General features: G+C 38.0%; 1 protein-coding gene across 2 annotated transcripts; it reads right to left on the bottom strand.

Moving 5' to 3' along the window:
• Positions 1–4,488: 4,488 nt before the first annotated feature.
• Positions 4,489–15,003, bottom strand: MAP65-1 (microtubule-associated proteins 65-1). Of its 2 annotated transcripts, none has more exons than XM_077359223.1 (11): positions 14,848–15,003; positions 13,358–13,482; positions 13,183–13,270; positions 12,756–12,959; positions 11,939–12,196; positions 11,592–11,807; positions 9,503–9,658; positions 9,099–9,410; positions 7,845–7,932; positions 6,545–6,693; positions 4,489–4,965 (listed from the first exon to the last, which is right to left on the bottom strand). In XM_077359223.1, the coding sequence occupies exons 3-11, from the start codon at positions 13,252–13,254 to the stop codon at positions 4,651–4,653; spliced, it is 1,770 nt and encodes a 589-aa protein (XP_077215338.1). In that variant the 5' UTR covers positions 13,255–13,270; positions 13,358–13,482; positions 14,848–15,003; the 3' UTR covers positions 4,489–4,650. The 2 variants fall into 2 exon arrangements, with proteins under 2 accessions (XP_077215338.1, XP_077215339.1); XM_077359224.1 differs by having other exon boundaries at positions 13,358–13,437; positions 14,848–14,989.
• Between the last annotated feature and the right edge of the window lie 10,203 nt (positions 15,004–25,206).

A 25,206-nucleotide genomic window follows, 5' to 3' on the forward strand; every position in this document is an offset into this window, starting at 1 on the left:
TTTACACCCATTTTTTCTACTTAAAAATGAGTTAAATTTGTTTTACGCCCATTTGTCTACTAAAAAATGGGTTAAATTTTACTTAACATCCAGTTATAAAATTTTACATCCATTTTCTACTTAAAACTGAGTTAAAATTTACTAGTTTGTGGATTTTTTTTTTTTTTGGGGAAAACTTCTAGTTGTTTGTGGATAATCAAGCCCTTTTTATTTTATCTTCATTTAGATGGAATCATGGAAGTTTCGTTTGTTGTGTTGTAAAATAACAATTTTTTTTAATGGTAAAAATAACAATATTTCTTGTTTTTTTCAAATTATCCATAGTTTGAAAGGTAGATTGGCAATTGGAAAAGTTCCAAAGAAAAAATACGGTGGAATTTTTTTTTTTAAAAAGGAGTAAATATCACATTCGAAAAAATTAGAAGGAATACTTTTGGCTTCTTAGTGGAGAAATTATATGATAAAAGGGCGTACAAACACGTAAAGGTGGTACCTTCTATAAACGTAGGGCGGAAAATATAAAAATTAAAAAAGGTTCCAAATATTTCCATTTCCACTACCTTTTACAATAAATCGAAAAGAGAAAAAAAGAAAAAATATGTGCACTTCAAGTCTATTCAATTCAACCCAATCAATGAACGAATGTATCATTTGGAAATGGATTTGTCCCAATAATTCAACAGTGAAAAACATTTCAGCTTCGGTTTTGATTTCGGTAGCCACAGCGATGAAAACGTTTCAGTTTCGGGTGGAAATTTCGGTAGATTCCCGTAAAATCATGGAAATGTATGAAAATATATGCAAATGATAAACTTTTATGATGAAACTCCAAGAAATGTTAGAATAAGTACAAGTACGCAGTTAGAGACCATCATATAAGCAATATAGTAATCCATAATAGTTTAATAAAATGCATTATTGCATTTGTTTGATAATTCAGCACATGCCACATTTCACATGCAATTCATATAAATTTAATTTTAATTATGTAACCCATACTTATATAGTATATCACTAATACACTTACGATTTTAGTTTTGGTGTACATTTGGATTTTGATATGTGTTTCAATGGGTTGAAATGGAAATACTTTAATCATTGTATGAAGGTTTTGGAGACGCCAGCTAGAATCTCGAAATTAAGCACTATTTATATTGGAAAAAATGTGCATGTCTATAAATCATTCCGTTAACCTTAAATCACGGTTAGAGACCTTAAATCACGGTTACAGACGGAGCTTCTTGAAGATAATTGGAGCCTCTCAATGTGCAGGGAATTTCTACCAATTTCTACCAAAATTAGTTGTTTAAATGAGATTTCTCTATTGAATTTTACAAGAAATTTTGTACTTATTGCACACAAGATTGAAAATCATAGGCATATATGGCCTTGAATGCCATCAGAATCAATTCTTATTTGCAAATAAAATTCATTATATTTAATATTAATTGTAAATGGGACATATCATTTGAAGGCCCATTTTGTGAAATTCATTAACTATATCATTTAAAAAACTGTGATAACCATTATTTGAAGATAAATACATTTAACTTGAAAACTATTTGCATACAATCTTTTATGCAAATAACTTTTAGAGGCAACTAAAGAGGCCCATAAACTCCACAACGCAATACACAATCCCTCATTCACTAACAGTGAAATACATAAAACTTGCTAACTCAGCACATCATCAACTAACTCAGCTCTTTCTTTAGAGCATTGGAAATATTCAATCTACACTTCTCTCAATCACACTCCTCCATGCTTAGGTGAATGAAAGATAAAGATATCAGCCTCTTCAGGCAATCTAAAGCTAACCCTCTTCTTATGCAACTTCCCACTTTGGCTTTTACTTAGACAAGAAACAAAGACTCTTTCACTCCCTTCATCAGGCTTCATTTTAATCTCCATAGAGACATTCTCTCTTTCATTGAGGGAGAGACCATGGTTTTCAATTGAGAAATTCTCTCCCCCCACAATGAAGTTATCATGGATGTTCACAATCGTACGGCTACAAGCCCATGGACAGACCTTGGAAGATTGCCTAGAAACTTGAACTTCACCTCCATTGATGAAATCTCGCTCTGAATAAGGAGATACAATAAGCCATTCCTCAAGAGTTACATTCCTTACCTTCTGTGTTTTCACTATCTTATTCTCCTTTTGGTGCAATTGCTTCTTCTTCTGTATCTTTAAGCATCCGGGTATCAGCCAGTCGAGGAGCGGCTTTCGATCCTTCTTTGGGGATGGATCGGAATCCCATGGTAGGAGATTGGGTAGGATTACTCCCATATCTTTCTTAAGATTTGCTGAAAGAATGGTTGATTTGAGAAATGAATTGGGTTAGTGTTTTGAGGGATTTATGAAGGGAGAGAGACGGATAGCCCAAGAGGGATGGTTGTCCATGAGCACACAGACCATATGAACAAGACGTAGTTATTATCTATAGAGAGAGAGAGAGAGAGAGAGAGAGAGAGAGAGAGAGAGAGAGAGAGAGAGAGGTTAAACTACTAATGTTGAGATTTTAGGGATGGGCCATAGGTGACCCACAAATGGAAACTTAAGAAAAAATGAGCAATTGTCTGAATTCAATTCAACAGATCAACGGTTGGGATCATCTAATGAGTGTGATTTTCTGATCATGGCATTTCCGTGTTGAGGCCCTCTCTTGCTGAATGGTCTAGATCTTGTTTATGTAATGTGGGTGGGCCCACCAAAGGGTGACTCATTTAAGTGCATATTATTTATTTTAGCTTTGATTTTGATGTTAGTTAATGTGTATGAGCACATTAACTAAGATGGTGATAGTAGCTAGGAGGTTTTTTTGTTGTTTTTCATCAAGTCCATGAATCCTCTTGTTGCCCAATAGGCAATAGCTTATTAGCTTAGTTGGGGACATCAATGAGAGTGGTATGAATGAAAAAACAAAATAGGGCTACTGTGAGAGCACTTGGACTATGTAGAAGATTATATTAGAATTCGGGAAAATGATATCTCCACGCTCTTTTTCTCGCCTTTTGTTTGTCTTCTCCTATAAATTACCATATTCCCGCCATCTTTGTTTGTCTTTTTCTTGGAAATAGTTTAATGTTCAGGAAAAAGACAAACCCAAGTGGTGGAAATGGCTGGAAAAAGGTGGTAGAAATATCATAAAGACTTTTTTTATTTATTTATCATCCAATACATGTGATTGTAAGGTTTGATAATTTCGGTAATTAATGCTCTACACAGCTTTAGGCTTGGGAGGTTATTTGTTTTAGAGATTTGCTAGAGACTATCGCAGAAGATATTTTGCGGACAGGCAGTTGCATGAGAGAGCAGCCACCTCAGATGAGTTAAATGTATAATACAAAATGTTGAAGAGTGAGCATATGTGGCTGCTCTCTCATGCAACAGCCGTTGCGCGAAATGCCTTCCGTGATGGTTCCTAGCAGGTCCCTTTTTTCAATTTTATCCTATCCGTTCAACACTTAATAGAGTGAAGGATTTTCATAAAATGATAAAATCCCAATTTTTTCTAGAGATTTTGAAAAAAAATCAAGTTATCTTTGGATTTCTTTTTTTCACTGCAAAAATATCTCAAAATGTTGCAATAAATTTATAATATTATTTAAGGTACTGATATCGGCACAGCCATGTTTTAATAATTGCACAAACTCAGCTTGTCTTTTCTTTTAGGGAATTGCCATGGACCCTTGCAAATCCCTTTCTTTTGAGAGCTTTTTTTGGGGACTGTAATAAGGTCTGGACTTTCTAATTTTCTACTCACACTACTGAAAATAATTGCCCTTGATTTTTTATTTTTTGTGTGTGTCAGCTTATTGAGTCTGAACTATGAGCTTCCCTGTTGATGAGGAAGGAGAGAACAAGTGTGCCACCTTTGGTTCATACATTTCCAGAGGTTCTTGGCCAAGTTCTTACCTGAGGTAGAATTTAGACCTACCAAATCAATCAATAACTCATTTGACTTGCCCACATCCGTGTTTTGAAACACTGGATTATCTAATTGCAGGACAACGAAGTGGGAGTAAAGATGCTCTAAATTGTTACATAGAAAGGCAAAGGTAAAGAAATTTGTTAGTGTCCGCAACTATAGCTATGTTTGGCAGCTAGGAATTTTTTTCATGATATATCATAATCTCCAAATGGTAAGAGGGAGAAAAGCTAGTGGGAGAAGGATAGAGATTTGAGAGGGCACGATCCAGATGGGTGGGAAGTGGCTAAAAATCAGAAAAAAGACCGATCCATTTTGAGTAGAATTTTTTGTTTCCTGATTTTTAGCCACTTGAGACACTAGTTTCCTGTTTTTTGTTTCCAGATTTTCAGCCACTTCATCCTCATCTCCACTCGGAGACACTGATTTTATCATGGGAAAAAAAGAAAAAAAAATTCGTGGTAGCCAAATGTGCCCTAAAAAGGGGAACCATGGAATAGATTGTTAGAAAATGAATTTCAACTGCATCAGATTGATCAACCAAGAGCAAAATCTTCCACAAGTTTCGCAAAAATTATCATAAACTAAATAGTATAGCATACAAATACACAGTTGATAGTTACTCTTCTCTAGCTAAAATTTAACTCCCTAATTGCAGAAACCAGACTGATATCACATAAATGTAAAGACCAACCTCTATATGTCCTATGCTGTTATCATGGAGAAGGTGGGAACGGTTCACTTCCAGACACATGGGAGGCAGCATCCTCTTTTGCAATGGCCACATAGTTCACTGGAGCTACTGGTCTGTTTTTGTCACTCTTCCCATCTTTATTAGTGGATCTGACCCCGTTGCCACTGCTCTGATGGGTATTGAGAGATAGCCTTCGGTTGGGGGTGCCATTTGTTGCACTTCCATTGGCTCGTGGTCCCACAACCTTCTTTGGACCGAGTGGCCGGTTTGGGCTTGGCCTTGAACCAAACAGAGTTTCTTGTTCTGTGTTTAGTTGCTCGTGAAACCGTTTCTGATCCTGCACAAGAAGCACCGCAAAGTAATTTGGCATGAGTAGATATTTCCGGTGAAATTAGTGGCGTGTATTTTTATGAAGGAAAATGACAAGGTTTTGGAACTGCAGCACAAAGAGGATAACATGATGGAATTAAAAGCGATGCAGGGCATGTTTGGAAACCATGAAAAAAAAATCATGAAATATTTGCTTACCCAAGGTGGTGGAAGGGTAAAATGATACGGTTTTATGATGGAGTCAAAGGGATGAGATTTGATACTTAAAAAGTAGGCTACAAAAAAGAAGTCGAAAATAGAATTTGAGGAATAAGAAACTTCTTCCATGTCGTACGTTTTTGGTAGTTTTCATCCACATCATTTTGGAACTCAAACATAAAGAAGATGACATGATGGGATTAAAAAGGACCCACTTGAGAGCATGTTTGGCAACCAAGAATAAAAATTCATGGAATATTTTCTTACCCAAGGTGGCAGAAGGGTGGAAAGGGCTGGAGGAAGAGAGATTTGAGGAGGGTTGGTCAACTTTTGGTGTGTGTGTGTGTGGGGGGGGGCGAGATATTTGGTTATCAGGTAGGATTTTTGGCTTCCTTGTCTTCCAACCACGTCCCATGCTCTCTCTCTCTCTCTCTCTCTCTCTCTCTCACACACACACACACACACAAATAAACAAATATTCCATGAATGCAAAACATGCCCTTAACATTACATCTAATCATGATGATAAGAACACTAATTAAGTTCCACATCAAACAATTTCCGTTTCTTATCAATGTTAGTCTGGTAAGAGTATGGGCGCCAGTCAACAAAAAACTACTTTGACTTATGTAAGTCAATAAAAAACGAACTCACTTTAGTCAACTTGGTTTTACCTGGGGTGAGTTTGTGTCCTAGTAAGTTTTCAAATACTGATGTCTAAATGTAAGCACCATGTCTCTTCCACCAGAAAAGGTGAAAGATTAACTGTAGATGTAACCCATACTCTAGTGTCCTACAGTTACTAGTATACCAATGCAAGACAGGTCTTAAAGACCTGTTACGACAAACAATGAGCACGGACCTGTGGGGGATGATTAGCATAGACTGCACTTATCTCCACTACTGGTCATATGCTTACCAATGTCTTAAATTTCTGTTTTTGTGTCGGTTTCAGACACCACTGAAACCGTCAACCAGATCTTAGACCCTGATTCACCCTCCGTGGACGAACCTTGCAGAGGAACCCTTGGGTTTTCGGGGCATTGGATTCTCAACAATGTTTGCATTACTTGAAATTCTTGCTTCCACTCGGCCAAAATCATGTTAAAATATGATAATAATTTCAGTTTTTTTTTTTTTAATTTCCACCGAAATGTCTAAAATTTCGGTGGAAAGTTTGTAAAACAGGGTAAAACAAAATTTCAAGTAAATTTTAACCAAACTTCGCTGAAATCTTGTAAAAAAATGATTTCAAGTAAATTTTGTTTTGGCCTTGGCCGAAACAACATGTTTCGGCCGAAATTTAAAACCTTGATGCTTACAATAGTAGCTAGTATTACCAATATTAAGAAACCAAGAAAAAAAGAGACATGGGTTGTCATATGTACCCTCATTCTCCGCTTTGCTTCTTCCCTGTCCTGCCTGAGCATGGCATATTCATCTAGCATCTCAAGCAGAGGAACACCATCATATGCAAATGAAAACCCACGTTCTTCTTCCCATGCCCGAATCTTGGCCACCAAGGTGTCAACCAGAGCTATAAAAAGGAAATCACATTAATAACTTGATTAACCATCAATGAAAACGGAATTAACTTTGAATCAATGAGCATTCTTTTGATTTTCTTGTTCAACTGTTTTAGCAAGGAAAGAGATTTAAGTGACATTAACTAGTGTTGAACTTAATCATAAAAAAAACTAGTGTTGAACTTAAATAATAAAACTCTGTATATCTGTTTATTCCACATTCTACAAAGCAGTTGTTTATTTATTATTTTCAAATGGAAAATTTCAAGCTACGGCATGTTATATATATCGAAGAAGAGTGTCGGAAATAATATAGAAATCTGCAGAGAATAAGTTGTCAATGGAAACCTTTTTCAAACACTAACGGAACTTTATTAAGGATTACATATATCTTTTGAAGTAGTAGTCATTTTCTTTAAAGAGTAAGACTGTGATGACTTTTGGAAGATCATAACCACTTTATCAGCCTAAAAGTAAAGATTTTGCACCATTTAACAGAAAGGCTTTCTTTCTGCATGTATGCATGGCTCCATATGTGTACGTACATACATACATAATGTATACAAAGATAATGCTATTAACCCACAAATCATTCTTTTTGAGGTTTGCTGAATCCAACACTCAATATCCATATCGGATTTCAACACTCATACCCGTATTAATGAAACTCTCATTTATCTGTGTCGGATTTTAACACTCATACCCGTACTAATGCAAACATCATGAGAGTGTGTCACATATGTTTATAAATGTAGTTAAGAGTTAACTGATAGGCGCACATACAAACATAGGATGTATCTAAGTACAGCAATGCAATTTCCATCCCAGCCAATTAAATCCTAGTTCTATTCTAGCATTTGTGAGGAAGGGAATCTCTAACAGCAATAAACAGTAAAGAAGTTTCACTCGTGAAATTGAGTTCTGCTAGTCCTTGACAACAGGCTGATCAAATCCTTCAATTGAGACAAATACAAAACAGGGTTTACAAATACATAGTGTGACCTTCCTTGACAATGCCATCCTTTAAGCAAGTTTCCGTGAATTTATTTTCATGTGCTAATGTATGTATCCATCAAAATTCCCAGTGACATTTAACTTTAACTATGAACTTTGTGGTGAAGACCAATACATGTAAAATATGGTACTCTAATTCAAAAGATACCTGGAATTTTGTTTACGAGAACACGAGCTTTTTCTGCACGTTTGAGGTTTATATGCGCACCTCTACTGGAATTATATCTGTTATCATCCTGTTTTCACAAACACCAAATCAGAACACCAAAAAGCCAACAGTTACTGCAAAAATGGAGAAAAGGCTGCATGTCTCTGGAAAGAATGCAAGAGGATCATGTCCTTTGCCTTGCATTTCTTCCTTCAGTCTTTATAGACCTTTTTCTTTGCCAGTCAAAGGAAAAAGTGGGGGACACTTAGTTGTTATAAATGGTGAGGGTAATTGTTCGTGAATGTGCATACAAATCCAACAGTGACATGCAACATGGACACACAAGTTCCTAGACTGATAACCTATCAAATTTAGGTTACTCAAATGAATGAGCTACAATGTGTATGCAATTGCACAAAAAACCACTTCGCAGCTTTTGTGATTTAATAAGAATTTTAATTGTAACCGACATACTCAACAGTTCCATTAACATTTCTCCTGCATGCAGGTATGTATGTAAATGTAGAATAAAGAAAGCTAAAAACAAAGGATAGAAAGGATTTTCCCAGTAATAAATTTCAGTGCCGTCTCAGGTCCCTATATAAATTCCGGGTTAAAAAAAAGGATACAGAGGAATCATTCATTAAATGAGAATCGAGTCCTCAGATCCTGAAGGCATGCATTTGTATCGGTTAGAATCTATGATTTGGCCGACACTTCGAATTTATTGCCAACATATGTGTCGTGTCGTTTCCGACATGACACCCGTGTCCACACTCCTTTAGACACTTTCAAATGTATTGCTAGAAGTGTTAGCAACTTTATATGTATGTATGTGTATGAGTGTGACACTATTTCTAGTTTTTTATGGGATTCCATGTCAGATACATCGTATCCGTGTCAAAACTTGGTCAAAACTCGGCACACGAATCTGTGTCCACAAATCATGAGTATATGTACTTTCTATTTTAGCCGTGTCCCCGTTTCTAAATTTTGGGAGTTTGACGTGTCCAACACCCCGTGTCCGTGTCGAGACGCGACACTCGTGTCCGTGTCCACAAATCATAGGTTAGAATCATAAATCACAAAGATGAGAGACAATCACCCAACCCCAACACTAGAAGTTAAGCATCCACTGCTTCCACCACATATTTAAGTATGATGAATAAACTGGAAATCTTTTTATTTTACTAGGAGAGAGAGAGAGAGAGAGAGAGAGAGAGAGAGAGAGAGAGGGAGACAGATCAATGATACCTGATTGTAGTCTTCCAGCCAGCTTTCCTCTTCGCATGCTGACATCCATTTTTCAACCTTTTCTAATATGTCTTTTCTGCTGAGGGCCTCTTCTTTGGCTTTCATTATCTGTTTATCCATGTCAGACAGTAGTTCAGAAGGTTCTACACTCCCGGAATCAATTAGGGCCATTATTTTTTCATGAGCAGCCTCCGAATCTATTTCTATGTGAGCATGGGCATAGATTGCTTCAAGTTCCAGTTGTTTCTTATGAGCAATTTCCTTCATTCTGCTGGCCTTTAGCTGATCGAGCCTTTCAACTTCCACCTCAGCCTACAAAGAACAGTAAGAGAATTGAAGTACAGAAAGCTGAATGCACTCAAATGTAGTGCTCTCAAATTTGAAGGTTAGTGCAATTTGCTAACCTGCTCGATTAGATCAAGAGCAAGGGCCCCGGGAATAGTAACCTCATCTACGGAAGCTGAGATATTGCAAGTGACATGATCGAACAAACTCCGCTCCTCCATAGGCGTATCCATCAGGTCCCAAAGGTCAGATAGCTGTGTCGCTAACTCTTGCAGCTGAAAAGAGGTTACTTTTTATATTAATTACTATTCCTATCCATCAAATAATTGGAATTCATTTCACCTAAACAGCCAAAACACAGAGTTGATTTTCTAAATGACGAGGAGCATTTAAAGTCATCTATGGAAAAAATGTGAGCAGAGAGCATTTTCTTTAGTTCACATCAGGCAAATTCCATATTTGAAAAAAATTATAGGAAGGAATAGAATATGTTATAAGGTAATAGTAATTTTATATTTCCCTGCAGAAAAAAGATGAAGAAATTAAAGGTTGACTAGTGTTGGAGTGTAGTCCTAAACATAAATTCATAAATTATCAGCATGGAACTTCATGTCAATACATCCTCCATTCCTTCCAACCAATATGTGTGTATACAATTCAATAGTCCTGCAGACTAGCAACCGTCTGGCAGTTCAAGCAAGCCATTTACTTCTAGTGTGCCAATATTTTCTAGTAAAAGCTGAAAGTTGGCTCAAAACAATAAATGCTAGGCTTTCGCCGTGGACTTTGTTTTCTCTACGGTCCCTTTGGATGCCATGAATAGCATATTGGTGAAGGAAAAAGCAAGAAGAGAGGAGAAGCTGAGGTTCAAAAAACATGATTTTCTGAAACTGCCTCTCCACCTATGCAAGATGGATTTCTTGTTGGCGAGGCCGAGGACAATGATGGAGACAGGTGACTTGCCGAGGTTTTCAGAGTTCAAAGGCGAATAGGCTGTGGTTGATGAAGATGGCGTCGACCAGTTTTTGCCTAGCCCCACTCGATTCTCCTTCTCAAACTATCGTCTTCCATATAGCTACTGAAAAGTAAAATTAATTTTTACTTTAACACTACTTTTATGTTACTTTTCTTGTATTTTACTTCTACTTCTATATTACACGCATCCAAACAATAAGAGAGAACTACTTTGAGGGCACCACCTTAGTAGTGGGGTTATAGAAGAAGAAAAGGGAAGAATGAAGAGAAAAGAGGGAGGATGAGAGATAGGGTTGGAAGTGTAAAACCTCACAACCCTAATAAACTTGATACAAAAGATGCCACTAAGCAATAATGGTGGACCCCATCTTCATGACTTCACTAATAACTTAAAAAGAAAAATAATGAAGATTGTTTAACTTCCTACACTAAAACATCTACAGTATTAAGTGCATTTACTTGCACCTTTTCAAGTATTTTTTTTATGTGACTAAACTTGGTCTATCTGATATACCTTCAAAAACTATGCATGTTGATTGACAAATGATACTTCCATTTAGGCTACTCTGTAGACTGAAGAATTTTCTAGGACTTTATTTTTTCTACACTCTATATCATCAACGGGAAACTAGGATCCAAGAACAACAACAAAGATTTGAACAGGACTCACAGGCACAAAAGACCTTTACTAGTTAAAAGTTTCCTCAAATACCTAAGCAAAAGAATTCAAATATTCACAAATATATTACCTAGCCAAAAATAACTGAAGAGCACTGACCCTAGACATGTTTCCTTTTCATCTTTGTATTTGACCATCTCCGTCGGCTTCCTTAATTAATATATTCAGCTGCTTTTCAAAAAAAAAAAAAAAAAACTTTGACCCTAGATTACAAGAACACTTGGGTGCCAACCTAGCAGAAAATAGGAACAGTTAAATGTAGTTCACACCATGAACTTGTTACAAAAGTCTAGAAGATGCAGAAATGGAGCATTGCTTTCCCCATTAGTCTTCTATTTTCATAGGCATTCAAACTACCATAGAAGCAATCCATTTCATGGAATTTACAAATTATATTCCTCATCACAAAAACACCAAACCATAGGACGCGAAAACCATTCATAAGTGAATATATATGTGCCCACACACACACATCATTGTCAAGCAAAGCAATAACAGCTCAGCAAACATTTTTTGGCATAAGGAAGAACCTCAAACTAAACTGCCAGGAATACCTTTTGAAGCCTCTGACTCTTATCTTCCTTTAGCGCTAAGACCGTCTTGGCTAGCATGGATAAAGTGTTATTGCTAATGCTCTTGGATTGCACACCAATAGAATCATTTAGAGTAGGATGAACTTCAGTAATAGTACTAAAGAAATCCATCCCCAAGACAGCGCATAGATCATGCACTGTGCTTACAAAGTCCAGAACCTTGTGCAGCCTATCACTCTGCCAAAACAGAAAGGAAGCACCCCCAGTTGATAGTCATCAACAAAAGACATGTAGAAGTAAAATAACCATTGCAGTTACTAAAAACTGTTACATTTTAACTTTTTAAAAATATTGTCAAAAAAAAAAACCTTTTCTTTCTGAAGTTCTTGTAATTGAGAATGGAACTCGTCTAATTTCTTCAGGGACAGATCATTCTCATCAACTGCTGGTGTCCCTACTCTCTCATTATGTTCTAAGTTCCCTGCGATTTCCCCATGTATCTTCTGAATCTGAGACTGCACATCAGCAAACTCCTTCATTCTCTCCCCTTTCTGCTCCCATAGTTGTTCCAATGCTGGTGCTATAGCTGCAAGTTGCTCTTTGATCGTACCCGTCGACTCATCAGGCTGTACCCAATGAAGAGAAATCATCCAGTAAATCCCAATCCCAGTATCATGAACGCAGAAGAAAATTTTCGTGGCAAAGTCAAACCTGTTATTAGATCATAAAGAGTGCAATCGCATGAATGGAATTCATTAATCACCTTTGGCTCGGGGTCCATTATATGTGCATAGAGAAGGCCATATGACCACAATATCCCCGAGGATATTTAACATAGTTAAAATTGAACCCTGGTGAAATGTACAACTAGGTGCTTAGCGCTTTCAGGGCATTTCACCAGAGCAGGCTAGCCTTCGCATACGGTATTGTAGGGCACTCACTGAGGAAAAAATTAAGACGTTTGTACCATGTACAACTAAGACATCTATCATGAGGCTGTCAGAAAAAGACTACCGGGATGAATTGCAAAGTATGTTACCAGGATATTACAGGGGTAATATCCCTAGTTTCGTAATGTGTGTAAAAATTACAATTTCCCTACGTAGGAAAGTGTAGGAAAAAAGGTACAGAACCCATCAAATAAACGATGAAGATGATTACTTACGACTAAACATGCTAACTTACTATTCCAGTAAATGTTTTTTCTCCGAGAGCAGCGAGAAGACTTGCGAGTTCAGCCTTAGAATCAGCCAAGGCCTGAAGAAGTTGTGCCCTTGAAGTTGAAGCCAGGTCAACTTTCCTTTTATAAACATCCAAGCACTCCTGCTCCAATTGAAGCAGCATTTTATCCCGTTCGTCATCACTCTCGCCAACCTCATCCCAGATTTGCTGCAATGAACTCGGTCATTTTTATTCACAACCACTAAATTCCTTTAGGCTCCATTTCTTTCGAGGTAAAACGGGCTGTATAACAAATTTTACACCCAGTTTCCCACTTAAAAATCAGCATAAAATTTGTTTTATGCTTATTTTACCTCAAAAGAAACAAGAGCCATAGGAAATTATCACAAGAAGAGGCAAATTTAAAAGCTAAAAGTCTAACGTGGATTACCTGTAATTGTTGCAATAAGGACCCACATGTGGTTTCACCTAGCAGCGGATTTTGAGAGCCCATAACAGCCATTAGACTTTATAGTAACCTGCATTGTGGGAGAAGTTTGCAAGAAATATTAAGACCATATATGAGAAATGCGGAAACCGAGGAAATGAATTGCAGATCAGCATACCTTACAGGCCGGAAAGGTGTAGCACTCTACCAGACGAATCAATCATGCACACCCGGTGTCAGTTGTTATCAGTTATCACTCTATTAGTGAAGATGAAGCATCAAATTAGTTGAGGAGATCAAGATCTGCAACAATCAGAAAAGAAGACATCTAGTGTGGCTACAGAGCGAACAAATTATCAAAAAGTGAAAGGGCACATGAAAGTTCATGTGCAGATCTACTTAAAAAGGTTAAGTTTCTAGCAGTTGGTTGATCTCTTAACAAGACTTCTCCATCCAGATAACATTATCAAAATCAAACATGTAGGCAAACAATGAACATCCAAAGCCACGAAATTACCTAATCTCCAAAATAAGACAGAGCTAATATTGCTTGAATACAAGAAAATCACTCATTAAAACCTCAGGCGATAGAAATCATTACTCCAAAATAAAGACAATTGCAGCATTTCAGGATGATGTGAAAATTACAATCACACTATCGATTCAATACGCTATTTTCAAATGACAACTGATCTAAAGCTCTCTCGTTTGCAGCATATTATCACCTGCTACAGACAATTCACATCCGGAACTACAAAATGACCTAATTTTCGAATTAAAAGAGAGCTCGGATTGTTTAAATACAAGCAAATCATACATCAAAGCCCCTTATAACTGAACATTTCTCCAAACAACAACACTACTACCCCCTTCAGGACAGCCACATTTCAATCTTAAACCTCGTAAATTATAACTTCTTAAAGAGACGAAAAAACGAACCATCTCATAAACAAGTTTACAGAATTACGAGCTCCTGGACTGCTAACCGAACTCATCCAAGCCAAAACCACTCAAACCACCAAAATAAGGCATTCAAGAAAAGAATCACAAGATCCTGAACTATTAAACTTACTGCATTCGACTAAACAGACTCAAAACACAAAAATCCAACATTGAAGACCGGATAAGAAGAAAAATAGAATCTACTAAACAAATTCGACAAAAATAACCGATTACAAGTTCAAAAGCTCCAAAACACAAATCAAAGTCATATCTCGTAATTAAGAGACAAAATAAGCAGCATTCACGCATCCAAGTACTAAAACCTCAGAAACCCTGATTTCCCCCACAAATTCAACGGAAAGAAGCAAAATACAAAGCATCAAGACCACGATCACAAGTTCAAACGCTCCAAAACACTAATCAAAGTCATTTCTCCTAATTACGACATAAAAAACAAGCAGCATTCAAGAATCTAAGTACTAAAACCTCAGAAACCCTCATTTCCCCCACAAAACATGTATCAAACACATGATCGCAGGGAAAACCGCTCCATAACACTACGATCTCTGTATCTTCAAACCCTAAACCATTCCTGAAAGGGAAGAAACTAGCTTCCAAAACGAGATCGCGAGAAAATAGACAGTAAAGAGCTCGAGAATCGACATTTCTCAATATTGGGAAAAGCACCAGAAGAAAGATCAGACACCTTATCGAGAGGAGATTTACCTAGTTTATTTCCCGGAGCTAGGGTTTTGAGATTTCGCGAGCAGATCTGAGCTTTCTCAGTGTTCTTGTGTTGACTGGAGAAGAGGTTGGGTTTTCTCGGACAAAGGGAAGAAAAAGGTAGAACTCACGGAGAAAATTATGCTACGCTCCCTTGAAAATCTCTTATATTACGGTTATGTCCAGAAAATCATGATATTTCGCGCCTCCGCATTTGGAAGTGCATTTACGAAAATGACATTACAGTTTGCGAAAACTACCTTGTTATCCCTGAAGGGCACAAGTTCAGTGGCTTGCGGTACCTTCTAAATAATGTGGCTCCTCCTATTCTTGATATTTGGGTCACTGGTGTTTGAGAAAAATTCATGTAGTGGCTGAGAAGAAGATAAGAAGATGCTTCAAGAAGCATAAACGCTTTCCTTAAGACGATATTTGCCCTCACCAGTAATGTGCAAATTGGACCACGAACTCGCCTCCAAAATACAATGATCGTCTCCAAAATACAATGAAGTCCGGTTCCAAACCGATTGCTTGATGATGTTCTGCACCGAATGGAATCAAGCCTGAATCACCTTTAAATTTTTCAAATAATTAAGACCCAGGTGTTCTGTTTCTGCAAAAAACAGAATACTTGAAGAGAACTTCTAAAATAGTAAAAACAGAATCTTTGTAGGGAATTAGAGAGAGAAAGAAAGAGAATTGTGCTGGAAATGCAATTTTGGGAATACCAAAGTAAAAATTCGAATTCTCTATATAATGAGTATTTTCTACTGTTTTTATAGAGTTTCTGGCATGCGAAATGCAAAGTGCGCCTAAAAAAAGGTCATTATGCGCCCTATAGCCTATTGCCCACGCGTGCGCGACGGTACGTTGCACCGTCCCGCGGTTCAACCCAAGGCTAAGACCCATTATGCACTATAATAAAGTAGAGAAAAGAGTAAAGCTTTATAAGCCAATCTTTTTATTTCTTATGAGTCGGTACGGGACTATCTTTTCTACACTACTTTTACACTCTTCTTTTTCTCTTGCAAAAAATAACTCTTTCCAAAAAAAAAATCTCCTTTTCCAAAACACACTTAGAAAATATTTTCCAAACACTATCTTTTGACCAAAAATAAGATTTTGAAAATCAAAATCTAACAATTGGGTGGGCCAATGAACTCTAGAACGGTGGATAAGTGCATGTGTTTTCTAAATTTTATGTGAAAAAATGAACGTAAAATTTGTTTTATGACCACTTTACATTGAAAGAAATTTGTTTCTTTGAGCTGATATATAAGTGAAACAATGGACTTAAAATTTATTTAGATTTACATTGAAAGAAACAGAGCCCGAAAGAAATTCGTTTCTACGTAAAATGGGGAAAAATAAATCTTAAGCTGATTTATAAGTGAAAAATTGGGCGTAAAATTTATTTTACACACCTTTTACATTGAAAGAAACAGAGCCTTAAGAAAAATGATTCAACTTTCACATTGAAAAAACTCAGCTTTCGGACCATCAAAGCAAAATGGCATTTTCGTAGTTTAATTGAAGACTTAGGTATAAAATTCAGCTTGAGAAAGGCATTGATGACAATATGGCTTCTCGCGAGGAAAACGAGATTCGTGATGTGGCCATCGCCAGCTGTCACGGTCTTTCTATATCTCATGCAAAGTACGAAATCACACTGTTCATCTCCTAAATGCCAAGAAGTCCGCGGACTATCAAAGTTGTAGTCCATGGATCCACCAATAATGGGCCGAACTCCAAAATTCACTCCAATTACAAAATCCTGTCCATGCATTGAATCGTTACCAAAATTAAGTTTCGGTCCTGTTTGTTTGGGATTTTGAGAATCAATTTTGAATCCCAAAAACTAGTTATTGGACTTAAAATTACACTTGGGTCTTGTTTGTTTTGGATTTTGAGAATAGATTTTTTGAGTCCATAATGAGTTATTGGACTCAAAATTACTTTCACGCTGTGTTTGTTTTGGATTTTGAGAATAAATTTTGAGTGTTTTTGGACTCAAAATTATGTTTAGGCCATGTTCGTGTTAGATTGTGACAACCGATTGTGGGCCACAAAGCAACCGATTATTGGAGTCATATCGGTTTGTGGGCCACAAAGCAACTGATTATTGGAGTGATATCGGTTTGTGGCCCACGATCGGTGTTAGATTGTGACAACCGATTGTGGGCCACAAAGCAACCGATTATTGGAGTCATATCGGTTTGTGGCCCACGATCGGTTGTCACGGAAATGGACAGGGCATTTGGATTTTGAGAAATGATTGTGAGTTGGACTCAATTGTTCTCAAAATCCAAAACAAGATGGGCTTCATCTCACAAATGGGCCCCCCTCATAATGTTCTACAGGATCAACGGTCTAGAATTCACAGACAGGCTCCTATTTAGAACCCAAGAGGCAACTTTCTCCCTTGTCGCTCCCCTATAAGAGAAGACAAACAAAAAGGGGAGGAAATATCATTTCCCCACAGGTAAATTTTTGGGTTTTCAGATCGACGGTCTAGATCAGTTAATTTGGGGCCCGCTATCAAATCATCATGCAATACTAACCCTTCCCATAGATTCTACAAATGTTGGGGCCCGCTACAAAGTAAGAAGGTAGTTATAATTTATAAACTTATAGTTAATAAATACACTAAAGGGGGTGGCCTCGGGAAGAAAATGGGGCGAATATCACAACCTTTTTTTAAGATGTGGGGACCGTTCGTTTGGCAGGTAGTCATGTGAGTAAACAGACACCGAACATCTGGTTTTGTTTTTTTGCACTGAACCGGTCAAAACACACCACATGGGCTCTCTGCTCTTCCTCGAAATGACCAAAATACCGTTGCTCAATTGCTAGATGGACGTGGCCAGTACTTAAACAGTGCTAGCCTTATGTGACCCTTAAATCAACGGCTGATTGTGCAAATAATTTTCATGAGTAGATGATGCTGACCGTTAGATCAATGGATTTTATGGATCGTTCGTCTCTCAATTGTTGCACCTATTTTCCAAATCAGTTTTGTGGTATGTAGATGGAGGATGACAAAACTTCTGATCTTCACCGTACATTTGGCACTCCTAAATGATGATTCTATTTTTTATTTGGTCTATCGACTGTGGGCAACTATGCCAAGTTGAATGGCTATGATCATCCAATTGTGGAAATATGCCAAGTTGAATGGCTAGGATCATCCAATTGGTGTGATTTGGATGACAGATGATCCAGATTGGTGTCCATTAGAAGATCAGATTGAAGCAAATGTATGGTAAGTTTTGGGTCTAATTGGCTTGTGGGTCCTACTAAGTTCAATGAAGTGTCCCAAGAAATAGGGTTGAATGGCTAGGATCATCCAATTAGTGTGATTTGGATGACAGATGATCCATATTTGGGCCCATTGGGTGATCAGATTGAACCAAATGTATTGGAAGTTTTGGAAGAAAATTGATATTGTCTTCTTATTTTTTGATCAAAAATTTGTTGGATGGCTGTTATATGGATGCAAATAATCTGTTATTACAGGTTTAGAACAGACTCCCCAAATAGCCATGTTGCGGCCAAGAATTGGGATCTGTTTAGATAGCCTCAGAAAAGTGATGACGAGTAGCCTGTGGACATGAACAAACGGTTAGAAGATGCAGGATCATCTACCGAAGATGATGTAGCGGAATCCGAAAGTGCATCAAAGACTTGATCATCCTAAATCCATCCGACAGTCCGAATGGCTTCGTCAAATGGACAGTTGAGAAGGGTAATTTAGAACATTTTGCTATTAGGGAGTTACTGATGGAGATAATAAAGAGACAAAACGTTGAAAATGGTGGAATAGAAAGGTTGACAAATGAGGTCGCAGGAAGACAATTACATGGAATTTGAATTTTGGCTTAGCGACGATGAAGGAAGGGCAACCGTGGGAAGCCAATGCTAATATCATGGGATTGGATTTGAAAGTTGACTACCAGCTATGGTAACAAGATAATTACATGGAATTTGAATTTTGGCTTAGCTATGATGAAGGAAGGAACATAGTAATTATGGCAAGCCAACATAGCTAGTTTCTTTCTTTTTTCTTAATCCTTGTAATAGACAGCCATTTTGAATGACCAATGTTGCCAAATTTATCCCTTTTATTTTAATTGCTTTTAATGGGGTTGTAAGGTCCTTAATATTAGTGATTTTGGATTTTCAAAATCATGTATTTTGCATGTTTTAGTGTTTTGGAAAATGTTTTATGAAAAGCATTTGGAAAAAAGAAAGTGTTTTCTTGGAAAGATTTGCTTTTACAAAAGGATGTAGAAGTGTACTTGAAAAGATAGTCCCGTACCGAATGAGAGAAAGGAAAGAGAAGGGCTTATAAAGCACTACACTTTTCTAATACTTGTTTGATTGTACATTGGGTTGAACCCATGGTTGGACCCGCGGGACGGTGCAACGCACCGTTCGCACACGCGCGCGCGCGCGGCCTGGGCAATGGGCAATGGGGCGCATAGTGGCGCTTTTTTTAGCGCACTTTGCACTTGCGATCTAACGGTCAGATTTCAAACATTCTGGAAAGGTGCCCTGTAGAGGTGTTTTTTCACACTGAAAAGATACCAGGTGGTCTATAAAATGTGCAGAATTCGGTCATTTCATATAAGAAAATGAATTAGCAATTCTGACAGACTTTACACTCTCTTCTACACTCCTACAAAATCCCCAAGTATTTCTACATACTGTTTTTTTTTCTGTTTACTGTTCTAGATACTGTTTTTCTGCAGAAATAGTATCTAGAAATTTTTCTAAGGCTTGAAATTTCAGAAGGGCATTTCGGGTTTGATTCCGCTAGTGCTACACGTCATCAAACATTAGTAGGGCTTCCCTATTAGACTTCATTGTATCTTGGAGGCAATTCGCGGATCCCCTTTGCACACTACTAGTGAGGGCGAATCTTGTCTTAAGGAAAGTGATATCACACCTTGAAGCAACAAGTTTTTGTTTTTTGTCAACAACAACAACAGTACTCTCAATTTTTTTCCAACACTTAACACCTTGTTCCATGCAAGGCTAGATATTTTGAGAGACTCACTGGTCATCCCCTTGATCGGTTACAAAGAGACCCCCCACAAGTTCCCTAGGTTGCTGTCCATCCACTATTCCACTTTGTTCCTACATCCCAACAGCCCTCTTGTGCGTCATGAGACAATCTGATCCAGCCCTCCATTATTAGTTGCAAGGAACAATCAAATTGTCCAAAACAGCCCTCTGAACAGCAGCCGAGCCACCCAATCTCTTCCCAACTTGCACACAAACAACAGTGACCCACTTTATTGTAGCTCTCCTGCATTCCACCTTGACCTGTTTCCATTAGCCCACCCAAAAACCCTTATGATTGTAAACCATCAGCCCGCTACCTGCACCTCCCATCATTTTTATAAAAGCTTCCTCACACACCACTGCATCAGAAGAGCACCCAAGTTTGTCCTCCAGGAAGGCCCTTTGATGCTTAAGTTAATGACCAGCAACAAATGAGTAAGAATCAAGAAAGTAATGTTGGGTTTTGGTCCTCTGAGGATTTTAAATTGGGTTTTTTCATTGTTGAACATCAGGAAAAAAATTTGGGATTTCTTTTACTTCCTAGTTCTAGTTGGAATAAGAAAGAAGTTTTAGTTGATTTAGGATTTATAAACAAATGTCTATAAATAGGCTTCACTGTACACAAATTCCATGAGCTTTTGATTAATAAAATTTATGATTCTAGTCCCTCGGAATTGTCCCTATGAGTTTTTGCGTCGTCAGAAATTAAAGTTTCCTTTCACCATTGCTGGAGGTAAGCCTCCTTGCTTTATGTTTTGTTTGATCATAAACCAGTCCTTTTAGCCCATCCAAATCCATCCAATCTCATCATATTTTAGTCCTCGAGGTAGGCACAGTTTCCTACGGTAACCCTACTCCAATAGCCACTTAAAACGAGTCCTAAAAGAAGATGTGAAAGAAAAGAGTCCTAAAAGAAGATGAGGAAGAAACACTATGACGAAAGCATTGTGTTTTCGTCTTTTATGAGCCTTGGGGGATGGTGGAGTTCTTTCTTTTAGTTGTTTTCAAAGGTGATTTTTCTGTGTTTTTGGTAGAGAACGGATCACTATCAATAGTAAGCGTGCTAGAGGGGCTGTGGTTTTTCGCTACTTGAGAGTTTACTGTGATGTCTCCATGGATAGGTTTCTAACTTTGTGGGACACCTGGTTCAGAAAGGATGTTGGGAGAGGATATTTTCCTTTCATTGCTTGATTATGCTTGAGAGACCGTGGTCTTTCGCATTTTTTGAGTTATCTTATATCCCAATTGTACTATTTGAATTTGTATGGTCTGGGAGTTTTTTTTTTTTTCTCATGTTGTTACTGGGTGTTTTTGTATAGGGGCGGGACTACTGGTCCCCAACTTTTATGTTCGCCTTACTATTATTAATAGGTATGTCATCTTTCAAAAAAAAAAAAAAACGAGTCCTAAAATGTCCTCACAAAACCCACCATCTCCATCCTATATTTTCGGCAACCGAACAACCCATATATCAGTCCTCTGTCCTTCCTTTGACCACTCGAAAACCCAAATAAATCTCACCTGCTTACCGGCTGAACTAGGGGTGGCAAAATTGGTCAAACCGAACCGAAAATTATGTTTGGATTGGTTAAACCAAATCAATTCAAATTTCGGTTCGATAGAACCAAACTGATTCAAATTTCGGTTAAGTTTGGTTTGGGGTCAAACCGAACCGTTGCCCCCGATTTCCAATGATTATGAGTGAGGGGTGGCAAAATTGGCCGAACTGAACTGAACCGAAACCGAGCCGAAAATCCGGTTTCAGTTTGGTTAAACCAAACCGATTCAAATTTCTGTTCGGTTTCTGTTCAGCATATGTTAGTCCTCGAGGTAGGCACAGTTTCCTACGGTAACCCTACTCCAATAGCCACTTAAAACGAGTCCTAAAAGAAGATGTGGAAGAAAAGAGTCCTAAAAGAAGATGAGGAAGAAACACTATGACGAAAGCATTGTGTTTTCGTCTTTTGTGAGCCTTGGGGGATGGTGGAGTTCTTTCTTTTAGTTGTTTTCAAAGGTGATTTTTCTGTGTTTTTGGTAGAGAACGGATCACTATCAATAGTAAGCGTGCTAGAGGGGCTGTGGTTTTTCGCTACTTGAGAGTTTACTGTGATGTCTCCATGGAGAGGTTTCTAACTTTGTGGGACACCTGGTTCAGAAAGGATGTTGGGAGAGGATATTTTCCTTTCATTGCTTGATTATGCTTGAGAGACCGTGGTCTTTCGCATTTTTTGAGTTATCTTATATCCCAATTGTACTATTTGAATTTGTATGGTCTGGGAGTTTTTTTTTTTTTTTTCTCATGTTGTTACTGGGTGTTTTTGTATAGGGGCGGGACTACTGGTCCCCAACTTTTATGTTCGCTTTACTATTATTAATAGATATGTCATCTTTCAAAAAAAAAAAAAAACGAGTCCTAAAATGTCCTCACAAAACCCACCATCTCCATCCTATATTTTCGGCAACCGAACAACCCATATATCAGTCCTCTGTCCTTCCTTTGACCACTCGAAAACCCAAATAAATCTCACCTGCTTACCGGCCGAACTAGGGGTGGCAAAATTGGTCAAACCGAACCGAAAATTATGTTTGGATTGGTTAAACCAAATCAATTCAAATTTCGGTTCGATAGAACCAAACTGATTCAAATTTCGGTTAAGTTTGGTTTGGGGTCAAACCGAACCGTTGCCCCCGATTTCCAATGATTATGAGTGAGGGGTGGCAAAATTGGCCGAACTGAACTGAACCGAAACCGAGCCGAAAATCCGGTTTCAGTTTGGTTAAACCAAACCGATTCAAATTTCTGTTCGGTTTCTGTTCAGCATATGTTAGTCCTCGAGGTAGGCACAGTTTCCTACGGTAACCCTACTCCAATAGCCACTTAAAACGAGTCCTAAAAGAAGATGTGGAAGAAAAGAGTCCTAAAAGAAGATGAGGAAGAAACACTATGACGAAAGCATTGTGTTTTCGTCTTTTGTGAGCCTTGGGGGATGGTGGAGTTCTTTCTTTTAGTTGTTTTCAAAGGTGATTTTTCTGTGTTTTTGGTAGAGAACGGATCACTATCAATAGTAAGCGTGCTAGAGGGGCTGTGGTTTTTCGCTACTTGAGAGTTTACTGTGATGTCTCCATGGAGAGGTTTCTAACTTTGTGGGACACCTGGTTCAGAAAGGATGTTGGGAGAGGATATTTTCCTTTCATTGCTTGATTATGCTTGAGAGACCGTGGTCTTTCGCATTTTTTGAGTTATCTTATATCCCAATTGTACTATTTGAATTTGTATGGTCTGGGAGTTTTTTTTTTTTTTTTCTCATGTTGTTACTGGGTGTTTTTGTATAGGGGCGGGACTACTGGTCCCCAACTTTTATGTTCGCTTTACTATTATTAATAGATATGTCATCTTTCAAAAAAAAAAAAAAACGAGTCCTAAAATGTCCTCACAAAACCCACCATCTCCATCCTATATTTTCGGCAACCGAACAACCCATATATCAGTCCTCTGTCCTTCCTTTGACCACTCGAAAACCCAAATAAATCTCACCTGCTTACCGGCCGAACTAGGGGTGGCAAAATTGGTCAAACCGAACCGAAAATTATGTTTGGATTGGTTAAACCAAATCAATTCAAATTTCGGTTCGATAGAACCAAATTGATTCAAATTTCGGTTAAGTTTGGTTTGGGGTCAAACCGAACCGTTGCCCCCGATTTCCAATGATTATGAGTGAGGGGTGGCAAAATTGGCCGAACTGAACCGAAACCGAGCCGAAAATCTGGTTTCAGTTTGGTTAAACCAAACCGATTCAAATTTCTGTTCGGTTTCTGTTCAGTAGAACCAAATCGATTTAAATTTCGGTTCGGCTTGGTTTAGGGGTCAAACCGAACCATTGCCCACCCCCCCCCCCCAACTACCTTAGTATCAGGTGATTTCTAACACACTTAAACCAACCACCTCATATCCTAGAATGACCCGACTATTCATACCATGTTCAGCCAACCTAATCCACTTATTTACTTCTTGTCTTAGCCACATGGTGTCTGACATGTGATCCGAGACCATTGTCTTTGTTAATTCCCAACCCATAAACCTCTTTCGTTAAATCTAAATCTACCTTTTTATTGACAACCGATTAAACCCACCATCCTTGACCATTTTTTTTATGCTAATAGAATTCCCCATCAATCCTTGTTTCCGAAACTACCCAACATCTCCTTCTTTTAACTCAAATTTCAACTTGCCATCTCCATCTCAACTACCCTTCTCATCAATTCTTTAGCCACTCTTCTTTGACTCTTTAACGTATCTATTTCTTAAAAATGAAGAACTTCAATCTTCAAACCAACTAAAATTCACCACATTCTACCATAATTAACCTCCACAGTGCTTCCACCCCTACGTCAGTTTCCCCCTCTCGATCCACACTAGTAATTAATGGGGTTGAAAATCAAACACTACTTTTTCCAATAGTCTCCAAGCCTATGCCCGCACTAACCAGGATATATCATATATGTGATTATAAATTTAGAGAGATGATATCAGCACAACCATCCTTTAATACATTTAATAATTGCAGAAACACAGCTTTCCTTTTCCCTTTTAATGGTTTGTAAGAGCCTTTTTCAGAACTGTAAATAATAAAAAGACAAGATGGTTGTGATGATATCATTTCCTGAAATTTACAGAGCATTAAGACATTAACTCTTAAGAGCAATGCCATTTCAAAAAGGAAGCAATAAAAAAGGCTGAGTTGAGTGGACCCCAACTAGTTTGGGATAAAGGCTTAGTTGAGTTGAATTTAAACATGGCGAATGGGCAGGTTGGGTTGGGTTACCTGCGGTCATGCGGGTGCAGGTCAAACTGGTTGGGTGAAAAATGACCTGCATCCCTACGGGCCAGCACTTAGGTGACTTGCATCCGCTACGGGTGGGTTGGGTCAACCTGCTGGTAACCCGCAATTATTTGCCGAAGAGTGTTTTTTTTTTTTTTTTGGGAGGGAAGCATTTTCGGCCTCTCTCTCTCTCTCTGGTTTTTCTCAAAGCCCTAAAACATGAGAATGACATACCCCCCATTGCAAATGAACCCTTATACATTTTATACTAGGTTGCATTTCCGCTTAATCTAGACCGTTCATTTCTCTTTTTCTTTGATCTCATGGTTCGTATGGGTTGCTTCTCAATGAAGTAGCACAAAATACCTGAAGTACCCTTCAAAAGAGAGAAATCTCCTCTTTTATCTGAAAGTTGCCATTTGTTGCGAGCTGAGAAATGTGGTCGATATCTATTCGAAAAAAAAAAAAAAATTAT

The sequence above is a fragment of the Tasmannia lanceolata genome, unplaced genomic scaffold (assembly GCF_043159265.1).
Source record: "Tasmannia lanceolata isolate RefF3 unplaced genomic scaffold, GAP_Taslan_0.1 ptg000018l, whole genome shotgun sequence".
Lineage (NCBI taxonomy): Eukaryota > Viridiplantae > Streptophyta > Magnoliopsida > Canellales > Winteraceae > Tasmannia > Tasmannia lanceolata.